Here is an 11908-nt window from a genome sequence, read left to right as displayed (position 1 = left end):
GCATAAACACATTTCATTACACCAAATACACAAAATAATGTTCTTTTTAGCAACAACATATGACCCCTTTAACATATAATGTTAAAATGCGTTTAATATCTGTTACCTTCTAATTTAAATACGTTGGTCAACAATTTACGCAATTGTATTTGTATTTGAAAGAATTAAAAGAGCAGTTCATGTCTATCCTTGTTTGTTAACTAAGGCTGATATGAGGTTTCAAAAACTAATTAGTAATAAGTAATGCAATACCTTTTAGAGAAAGTAATTACAGTAATCTAATTAAACTGCTGAAGATGTAATAATTAATGACTTTTTTTTAGAGTAACTTATACCCAACACTACCATAAACATAACTGACCATTTTTTTTTATTGTAACGTTTACAGTATGTGGGACAAATTTTACCTTTCCATTGTTTTTGTGATTTTAGGTACATGTATTGCACTTTTATTGTGTTGTAGCATGGTACACTTTGAACAATTGTTTTTTGAAGTTGTAAATATAACAAAGATTATATTTTACACTATAATATATTGTATTATAAAATACAATAAATGTTTATATTTTACAAAAAAAAAAGATATTCCATGCTTTATACATCAAAATTTCACATTTAATTCAATGTTAGGCTGCTTCACATTTCTTTGCAATTATTTGTGAAATTTACTAGCAATTTCTGAGTGAAAATTGTTTCACCACCATTTTTTTAGTTCATTTATCATTTACATTGTAGCGTACAGTGTAAATGATAAATGAAGTAAACAAAAATACTGGTGAAAAAATTCATTCAGAAATTGCTAGTAAATTTCGCAAAGACGTGAATACCATGGTATTTGTATTTTTTAAGTGTGTGTAATCATTTAGTGTGGCATATATCAAACTATTACCATCTGATAGTACAGCTATTAATTTATTTTACATATTTTTGTCACATATTTTGTAAACTTCGCTTACAAAACGACATGATATTATTGCGATTTTGTGTCATTTTGTATAATTTCATACAGTTTTTCATGATTCAGTCTTAAAAATATTGTAGCATCGGTCGTGTTATTGGTTGAGGGATTGTGAATGAATGAGGTGTAACGCCATCATTTATCACTGCATGAGCTGAGTGATCTGTTTCTCTCGTCTCTTTATCCGCGACCTCTTTACAAACAATGACCCTGTGTCCATCCGACCCCCCTCCCAATCAAACGCAGTTTTGTTGTTTTTACTCACAGCTGGAGCATCTTTCTCTCTCTCTCTCGCTTTCTCTCGCTCTCCTTTTTCCTCTGTTTGACCTGAACAACACGTCTGTTCTTCCCACGACACACTGTGTGGATTGTTTGGGAGGACGCAGGCGAGAAAAAGAGAGCTTGAGGCTGCAGAGACAAAGAAACATCTGGCTGTGTTAATGCACTTCGTCTAAATGTGAGCGTAGCTGTGTGGCCGCACACATGTGACCATCCACAATGAATGTGTGTGTGTGTGTGTGTGTGTGTGTGTGAAGTTACAGCATGTCTTACTCCAGCTGTATATGGCTATTGTTGACTAAAGTCATTGAGACCATGTCATTCAATAAAGCTAATCTATAACCAAACGATGACAGACACTGTGGTTTGTAGCAATTTAGACCTTGCCCTGTGCTTTTTTACTGCTAAAATAAGTTGTTAGCAAAATAAGACCCCAACCCATTACCCTCTAAAACATTTTCAGATTATATTTCACAAAAAAAACTTTGAATTTCCTCTCTCTCTCTCTCTCTCAGCAGGTGTGTCTACATTCTGACTAATGTGTCTTATCAGCCATTCCAGTAAATTATGAAGTGTGTGTGTGTGTGTGTGTGTGTGTGTGTGTGTGTGTTTGTGTTACATACATACAGTAAATGTGCATGTTTTTATTTGTGTGTGTGTGATTACTGGTTGCAGATATTTCCATATGTACATGATTAAGAATTTTATGTTTAGTTGCATGTATCAAACAATGCAAATCTGAGAATGAATTTATGAACATTTTCAATTTAATCGAAAAAAACAACAACAAAAAAACAGTCACAGGATAATTTGTACGGATTAGCCTTTTAAATTAATTTTAAAACTAAAAGTTTTTGTCATGCCAATATTCAAAGTCTGTCTTCACAAACTTTGTTTTTCTAGTTAGAAATTACAGAAAAAACTATTTACTTTTAATTTCAGTTCATATTCATTTTATATCCTCACACTGAAATTTGATTTGCAATTCTGCATCCTGTTTGCTACCTCAATTAATCTTCATAATAATTGATTTATAATTTACTTTATACCATATGAGCCTGATTAACTGGCATATTCATATGCACATAAGGTATTAGATCACTTATATTGATTAAAAACATTCTCCAACCTGGAGCCATGCAGTGCCTTTTGAAATCATTTAAAAAATACAAATAAACAAAACTGTGGAAAATTGGAACATGACATTCATTTTTAGAATAATTTTTATTTTTTTTAATTTTCTATTTGGCAGTGTAACATTAATAAATCTAAAGAGTACAAAGGAGAAACTTTTACTGTTACTGAGCCAATTTAATCCCAACAAACGTATACACCAAAATCCAAAATGTTTGATGATTTTGATTTCAAAACTTTCTCAAATTTCTTACACTTTCATAGCTTTGATTCTTGTTATATTTAAATATTGTTATTCTGTATAATATAGAATGAATGTATTTTGTGTTAAACGTCTATTTAAATATTGTATTGCATTCTGGTCACTCCCGTTCACTAGGGGGCGCGAGAGTCCTTCGACCGGCCGAACCGGGCAGTGTTGCCAAGTCCGCGGTTTTCCCGCGGAATTGGGCTTGTTTTGTTATAGTTTGGAAAGAAGCCATGAGAGAATGGCAACGTCAGTGGGCCAGGGAAGCTAAAGGAAGACATTTGTATGCCATTCAAAATAAAGTTGGTACAGAGAGGAATAGGGGAGGGACTAGGAGAGAAGAAATAGTGAAGGAAGAATTAAGAAGAGATGGGTTGGTATGGACAGGTATTAAAGATATACTGCACAGTGGGTTGATTAGACAAAGCAGGACAAATATTTGTAATTTCTTAATTAGAACGGGTTTGATGAGGAAAATATGATTGTGGAAAACAAGCTGGAGGAAATAAACTGGAATAACATCGCAGGATAATAATCCAGAAGATGGCGGTAATGCAACGCTCTTGGATGCAAGCCGCCGTTAAACCTCAAAGAAGAAGAAGAAGAAGGCTAGTTTTGTTGTGAAAACCTGGCAACCCTGAGGGACCGAATCAAGATGGCGATTGGACAGGCAGGTAACCCGCGTCGTTGCCATAGATACTAAAGTTATAATCGAAAATAAACGTAGCTTTAATGATAATATACTGAAATCTTTAGGTTTCTCTATTATATATTCAACGCTTTGAAATATTTAACCGTTATTTATGTGGTTTAATAGCGTTATTTGCCTTTAAACGTTCCTGTGCTGTATGGAAAAGCGGAATGTTATTTTTTAATACGAAACTCTATGAAAGAGCAAGATATATTATGTTATTTCATTCACTTCAAGCCATTGCGCAACATATTTCATTCATATGTCCGCAGTGGGCCTATTTGGATTCTTTTAGGTTGTTTTATTTAGGATGTCAAGTGTTATTCTGTTTTTTTTTTCTTGTAGGTAAAAACACCAATGTTGTATCGTTTGAATATTCACTAAATAACATAATCCCTGAAAAATGAACGGATGAATGGACGAAAAAGATGATTAGGACAAAGCATTATTTAATTTACAAGTAACAGGATTGGATAGAATTGACGTTACATGACGTTACATGACATGTGGCCAAGTATGGTGACCCATACTCGGAATTAGTGCTCTGCATTTAAGTGCCATCCTTAGTGCACACACACAGCAGTGAACACACACAAACCGTGAGCTGTACATTCACTCCCCCCACCTGCAATCCCTGCCGGTACGAGACTCGAACCCACAACCTTTGGGTTATGAGTCCAACTCGCTAACCATTAGGCCACGACTTCCCTCATCTATATCTATAGATAGATTTGTTAATTTGATTTTGCTGCTGGCAAAGTTTCACATTCACAGATCCAAATTTTCATCTTCCAGACCTCTCTTTATTGTTTTTTATAAAAGAATTTGAGCAATAACTCTCACAAACAAACAAAAAAACTTTAAAAACATGATCTGTTTGTAATTCTTTTCCTGTCTTTAATGGCATGTAATTCTCAAAATTATTTCCAGGTTGTAGTTTATTTAACACCCCCTTTCCTTTTATTTATGTCCATTTTTTCTTTTGTTGTCTTTGTTCATCATTATTTCTTAATGTAGGTATTTTGTTTAGTTGTCTTCATCATTATACTACCACGATCAAGGTCCAGAAATGTAGCAAGGAGATCGCAGCTGACACAAAACAGCATACGCAATTTACGTTCAGTGGATACTTTTCTTTTGCGCACAAAAAGTATTCTCGTAGCTTTGTAAAATTACGGTTGAACCCCTGATGTCACATGGATTATTTTACCGATCTCCTTGCTACGTTTCTGGACATTGATCGTGGTAGTACCATTGCTGTCTATGGAGGGTCAGAGAGCTCTCAGATTCCATCAAAAATATCTTAATTTGTGTTCCGAAGATGAACAAAGGTCTTACGGGTTTGGAACAACATGAGGGTGAGTAATTAATGACAGAATTTTCATTTTTGGGTGAACTATCCCTTTAATGTAGGTATATTGTTTTTGAGCATTATTAAAAAATATCTATCTATCTATCTATGGCCCATGAAAATTCTAACTTAAAAGCCTTTTCAAAACTTGAAAGTTTTTGTCAAGTCGGTATTCAAAGCCTGTTTTGGCTAATTTAGTTTTACTAGTTATATATAATTATTTATATATTACAGTTATATATTACAGAATTTCTTTTAATTTCAATTAATATTCATTCTTCCCTACATTCAAATTTAAATTGCATTTCTGCATCCTGTTTGTTAACTCAGATCTTAAAATCCATAATAAATAATTAAATTTACCATAATTATCCTAACATTTAATTACCATATTCATATATTCATAAGGTATTTATAAGATATTCCAAAGAATGCTTTTGCATGTTTTAAGCCTTAATTGACAGCAGCTCTCATCTGTGCTGCTCCAAATCCTGCTGTATCTCTCAGCAGCTTACAGTGTGTTTTACTTCCTGTCCACCCTCTCCACGATCATCTACAAAAGTAAGTCCTTCCTCTTAAGTCCTTAAAAACTGTTTTTGTAGTGTTTTTTGGGGTCATTAGAGGTATTTGGTTAGTCAGTCATCACTAGTACAATTGCTCATGCATGCATATGGTTAAGGATTTGAACTTTCAAATTTTTTATGCTATCTTTGTGACAGCTTATGTGTTGAGTTATCCTGACGGCCGACTCGCTTTAGACATGTGTCTACTGTTTCTTATGGCCAGTCTTGAGGTCCTGAGGGTGTACTAGGGTAAGTTTGGCAAGATCCTGTTTTTGTTTAGGCAATCCATGAGCAAAAAAACTTCCATTGGCCTCTCTTCCTCAGGGGTCAGGGGGAACCTACAGGAGAGCGAGAGCTACACAGCTTCAAATCTGATTGCAACAGGTGCCACAGTGCTGCTGGCGCTCTATTTCGTTATTTGGCAGTCATACGTGCTGCGAGCTGACGTCATTATCGGCTCCATCCTGATCTGCTTGTATGGTCTAACAGGAATTGTGGGGCTCGGGACGCTGGTGTGCTTCACCAGGTCAGAGTTCATATGCTTGTACACTCTATATTGGCACTGATGGTTCCATGAAGAACCTTTAACCTCCATGGAACCTTTCCATTCCACAAGAGGTTCACAAATGGTTCTTTTAAGAACTGTTCGCTGAAAGATTCTTTAAGGAAACAAAAAAGCTGCCTTGCTTTGTAAGGCTGCATCAAAAGTGAAATGCTTTACGCAGCAATTCCGAGCATCATCCAAACAGCATTTTTCCTGCAAAAACTCACGGGACAGTTGTTTTGCAATTGATTTCACTTGAGTTTGTTAGTAAATGTTGGTGAACTAACAACAGATAATAAGCATAAAAATATGTAACACATTTATTGAAATCCAATTTTGCTTGAGCACGTCACACTTTCTCACAAAATATGATGTGCAGTTTCAAAACTTTTGACATTCAATCGCTTTTTTTAATTTTAATAAGCTTTAAAGCTAATACACATACAGTAGTCAACATTTGAAGTGGATCAAAAAAGTTCATCAAAGTTGTTCTAAGACAAGAACGCATTTTGGTTCTAGGACAACTTTGATGAAAGATTTTGATCCACTTCAAATGTTGACTACTGTAAATAATTTGAAAAACTTCATATTTTGTGATTTTTTTTGTTGTAGTTTTATTCATATTTTTTAACTCCGCTTCATCAAATTAGGTAATATTGCACCTTTTTTGCAAATCAGAAGACATTTTTTTCAAGATGCAGGGCTGTGTTATAGCTATTATGTTAAATTATTTCCATTTCTAATACATGTTTATATTTCTATAACTTATTTATAATGATCGCATCAATCAACACTCCATCTCCCATAATGGCAAAGTAAAAACCAGATTTGTGATAACTTTGCAATTTTATACAAAATAACAGAACTGAAATAATCACATGACATAAGTATTCAAACCCTTTGCTATAACATTTGAAATTTAGCTCAGGTGCATCCTATTTCTCTGGACCATGTCAGAAATGTTTCTACACTTTGACTGGTGTAAATCTGTGGCAAATTCAAGTCAACAGGAGAAACTACTGAAATATTTTTGTAAGATTTTTCCACCAGAAACCCTCCACTGGAACTGAAGTAATTCAGTTGAGCTTGATTAAAGCACACTAGCTTGGAGATGCCACATTGTGTTCACGCTGCTCAGATAACACTAACTGACTGGTGGGTCAACAAAAGTTGTGCGTCCTGGAATCATTTCCTTTCATTGAAATGCACATTAATATTGCAGCACAGACATGGAGAGCATAATTATTCTACCTTGTAAGATACCCCGTTCTCACCAAATTCTGAGATATACGCATATCTTTCTCATATTACTGCATTGTAACTAAGTAAAATTTTGACTATTAAATGCATTTTGTACTTACATTAAAAAGCATTAATAAAATACTTGTCTAATTCAATAGTGTCTGTTTTACACAATATTTAATGTGAAATATTTTAATATTTGTACTTGTAGAGCATCATGTGTTTATCTTAGCAACATGCTAACGGCAAAGTCTATGTTCATGGCTTGGCTATCAGCACAATGCAGCTGCCGTAACCCAGACTGTAACGTCACTGTCAGAACAAAAGATTCGTAAAATGAGCGTGGGGACAAAGCAAGAGATGCAGTTAATCTGTCGGCCCATGCCGAGCCGCAGTTACAGTGATCGGCTTCCTGAATGAACCACACTTTAATAATGCAAGCTTTAGACTGGCCTTCAGAAACTAAGTCGATTTTCATTCATGGGAAAAACACGGGAAACAAAAGAGACGGACAATTAGTAACATTAGGCTCTTAAAAGTCAGATGGTGTATTCTCACATCTGTACCCTGTAGTTTCTGAAGAAATCCCAACTGTGTCTCAAACTGCTTAAATTTGCCAAGACACCAAAGTATACGCAGAAGTCAATCTAGTTTTATTTTAGGAGAAACATCTGAGACACATTTGGTACTGAAGTGAAACATAACCATGAAGTCTCATAATCATTATGTCTTGTGCTTACTTTAGCCTGGTTTCTCATGGCAACACTATTTAGTTTTATTGCTATGCAATCAACTACTGTTTGCTTATCTATAAATCAAAGTTTGATTACAATTCGTAATCTGCCATATATAATAGTATTTTCATAAATAATACTTGACAACTGTTGTTTGTAAACATTTCGCTAATGCAGAATTATCAACTTTTTCTAGATCACTTACCTGTATAAGACTGGGATCTGCAGGTCATGTGTACATCATTTAAAAATGTTGTCAATATATATATATATTGACAAAAGTGCACTTTGAAGTGCACTTTTAATGTGTATGATCCCTGTTTCTTTAATAACAAATACTTTTAAGTGAACACTTTTGAAACTCATTTTTAATCATTTGTTCAAATTAAGAATGCATTACATTTGTGTTCTGTTGCAGGAATCTCTGAGGCAAGGAGCTCTGGGACCGAGCTAACATTGCAAGGAGTTTGGAGACCATGGTGCCCATTACAGGACCCTCTTTGGCAGCTGTAACATAAACTTCTGTTACGTGGAGGGGGCACTAACTGGCACTTCTGGGACCAGGAGGCCATGACAGATGAAGGGAGCTTGATGGGAGCTTTTGAACTGAGATGCTTTGGTTTCTGGCTGTGGCTGAACCTTATCACAGGAACTTCTGAAGAAGTAATGACGGGAATATCTGGAACCAGGTGGCCATGACAGATACCTCTGGGCCTATATGGGGATCACTGGGAGCTTGGAGCCCAGGGTGGCTGTGCACTAAGACGGCTTTTGGAGCTGGCTCTGGCCTTTACAGGAACCTCTGAGGAGGCAACGACACCGTTGGGGTGCCTATGACAGGTGTGGAGCAGCCATAGCAGGAACCTCTTTAGTAGCTGTGGCTTGCATGGTGGCAGAGAATGCAAGTGAGCCCACTGCCACATGATTTGCCGCACTGTTTCTTCATTGAGGCTTCTACCGTTACGCCTCATGAACTCACAGGGAGAGGGACATTCGAGGACCATGACGAAGTGGTAAGGGTGGTTCTGCCAGTCCAGCAACCTGATGATTTCTGGCACGCTGGGACCTTTATTCGCCAGGATGGTGAGGGCGATTTCTTTTGGAAGGGGGACTGCATGATCAGGCTAGAAGACATATCGTTTTTACGAAGGTTAGATGAAGGTGGTTTCCCAAATAGGGATTTGTTTTGGGAAATGTTTTATATTGTTTATATAGTGCAATGTACTTACAAAGAATATACATTCTGTGTGCTGTGTCTTCGTGACATATTTCAAAGCCACCTGATGAACAAAAATAGAACTTAAGAAACACTAAGAGGGCTTAGAGTAAAGGATGAGACAGGACAAACATTTGATGGCTTGATAATGCATTGTTTATATGAACTTACTTTAAGATCATCCTCCAGACGTCTCCCTTCATACACCACGCCAAATCCACCTTTCCCCAGCTGATCACCAATGGTGTAGTGGCCGAAGATGTAGTCTATTAAAAGAAAAAATAACATTAAAATATTACGAAGAGTGTCTTGCGATGTGTCAGGCAGTAATTATAATTTTTTCATGTAATTATACATTTTAATGACTGAATATTTATAGTTTCAACATAGATTAGTACATGTAGACCTATAACAGTAATGTTTTTAACATGTCATTGAGTAAAGATCTAATCAGGGCCTCAACATGAATTTTGGTATAGTATGTGCTGATGTGTATTTCTGATATTGTGTTTGATGGTGTTGATGGTATTAGTTTTTTCATGAGTAGAGCTATATTAAAATAAAACTTATTTTCATATTATGGTTGTGTCATGTACCATCACTACTTCTTCCTGCCCATGCCACCTTCCTCTTCGCTGTTTGTTGGCAGCTCTGAAGAAAGAGCGTGGCCACCACTTCTTGCTGTTTTCTCCTTCACTCTCCCTGCCTTCTTCCTCTCCTCCTCCAGCACAAACAGAGGTCTCATCGCGGGGATGAGGTTGTTGAACCGCCGTGTTGGTGCTGGGTTTTGGGGGTGTACTAGGATGTTGATCGTACACCTCGCCAACCGTCATCGGACTCACTTTAGTCCCATCGCTGTGAAATCTCACTGACCAACAAACCCACAATCCTCGCTTTATAAAGCCCGCGAGTTCTATTCAAACGCGCTCAATGGCGTCATAAAGCTTTGAACGTCAAAATGTTCCGTTATTTTTTATATAGGCTGCTACAGTATCCACCTTTTTCTTGCGTAAAAATGGGCGCGGCCATTTGTAAATTCTATGGATCTAGCTTCCGGTCTCATCTGCGTCCAGCTATTTTTAGCTGTACAAAACAGTTCGTTTTGCTGCTTGTTATTGAAAATTGGTGTGCCTTACCATATTGTTTTAATGTATTATCTTAATTATGAACACACTGGTTTGTAGTATTCTTGTCGTTATTTACCTATAGCGGCCGGTTAATGATCCGGAAGTCTCGCCCATAGGCTTACTTCCGCGTTGAAGAAAAAGGTGGATAGACCCATAGACATATAAACACCTAGACGCCTCATTGGCCGCTTTGAGCCGTTGCTGCGATACGTCAACGCGTCCGCCATGTTTGCGAGGGCAAGACTGCCTTAAAAATAAATGGAGGTAAACGGAGGAGCTGCGGTTTTTTCTGGATAAAAACACGATAACGTTGTCTTGTCAAAGTGCTCACTGTACATATTGTGCTCATAACACAATGTACTTTATGATATAAACTACAATATAAAAGTTAAAACTTAAGAATTAATTTAAACTTTGATTTCATATAAAGTCTCAGCTTTCACAGCTTACTAGATATATCGCTAGCTATTAATAGTCTGACACTGGTGGCTAATTAAGCTGTTAACATAAAGCTAAAAATGACCAAAACACATACAAAAACAACTGTTCAGTCTTACCTGTGGAAGATAATACCCTGAGGTCTGTTTGTATTATTGTGTGACGGTTTGTAGATGCCCAAGCTGCCGACGAGTCAGGTATGTTTTCTTCTGTCCCGATATGACAGTTGCCCGCACCAATATGGCGGCGACGTTGACGTGCGGTCGAGCGGCCAATGAGGCGTCTAGGTATTTATTATGTCTATGGATAGACCAATTTGGAGTAGACGTCACAGTTACATCACTGGCAGCTGCGCGCGCATAGTGGTGGCAGAAAAACACTGGTAACAAGTGGAGGGAAACGGGTAAAATCCATGGAATAAGAGAAAAAATGTATTGTTGTGCCTTCGGATGTCAGAATCGAAATGCAAATAATTGTTATATAACACTCTCGTCAAAGACGCCATTTGAAGCTAACCGCAGACGTTTAAACGACAGACTATGGATGAAACCTGCAATGATTATCCTACTTTTAAAGCATAAATTTGATTTAAACAATAGGTCTATATACTATTCATATAGGGGACATATTGTATTAGCCCTACAGTTGAAATACATGCATGAAATACTATTTAAACCTATAACATTTTATATAACATTTAACTATTTTATTTCCAAATTCTGACTTTTTTTCTTGCAAATTCAAGTGTATATCTCATAGTTCGGACTTTATAACTTGATTAAACTCAACAATTGCAAGTTTGTCAATTCTGAGGAAAAAAAGCCAGAAGTGTGGGATTATAAACTAAAAAGAAAGAATGACGAGAGATTTTTCTTACCAGAATTGTGAGACTATAATCTCGGAATTGCAAGAAAAAACAGTCAGAATTTTGAAATATAAACTCAAAATTATTTTTTGTATTCTTTTATTCCATGGCTTGAATAGACTGCTACGTTAAAGCTGTCATTTTCTGCCACCAGATAGGCTCCGCCCACAAAAAAACCTCATCACTGTTTGCAAACACTGAAATTGAAAAGAAAGAAAAAAACACTACAAGAACAAAATCCGTCAGAATATAGTGATAAAGCAAATAATAATAATATGTATAATAAATTAATAAAATGCTGTATCCTATCCAAATGTTTTAACAACATTTTTTTTAAATATACAACATGTAAAACATATTTTAAACAAAAACATATTAAAATGTTTTTCTGCTTATGAAACCTCATATTATTAACTGGTTTAAAATGAAAATTGTGTGTGTGTGTTTGTGTTAATATATATAAGACTAATGACTTTTACTAAGAACTTTTTGTAGCCTCATTAAGCACGTTGTTAGTTT

The 11908-nt window shown here is 36.1% G+C and overlaps 1 protein-coding gene and 1 pseudogene across 1 annotated transcript; one reads left to right on the top strand and one right to left on the bottom strand.

Annotated features, from left to right (window-relative positions):
* The first annotated feature begins 3266 nt into the window (after positions 1–3266).
* LOC107655142 (transmembrane protein 80-like) lies at positions 3267–8640 on the top strand (annotated as a pseudogene).
* On the bottom strand, positions 8469–9505 carry LOC107655132 (serine/threonine-protein kinase pim-1-like). The gene is made up of 3 exons (XM_016442555.1): positions 9131–9505; positions 8973–9023; positions 8469–8867 (listed from the first exon to the last, which is right to left on the bottom strand). Exons 1-3 carry the CDS (start codon positions 9245–9247, stop codon positions 8469–8471), a joined length of 567 nt encoding a protein of 188 aa, XP_016298041.1. The 5' UTR covers positions 9248–9505.
* Between the last annotated feature and the right edge of the window lie 2403 nt (positions 9506–11908).

The sequence above is a fragment of the Sinocyclocheilus anshuiensis genome, unplaced genomic scaffold, assembly GCF_001515605.1.
Source record: "Sinocyclocheilus anshuiensis isolate Anshui unplaced genomic scaffold, SAMN03320099.WGS_v1.1 scaffold779, whole genome shotgun sequence".
Lineage (NCBI taxonomy): Eukaryota > Metazoa > Chordata > Actinopteri > Cypriniformes > Cyprinidae > Sinocyclocheilus > Sinocyclocheilus anshuiensis.
The sequence above is the reverse complement of the archived record's forward strand: the minus strand, read 5'-3'. Positions and strand labels throughout refer to the sequence as shown.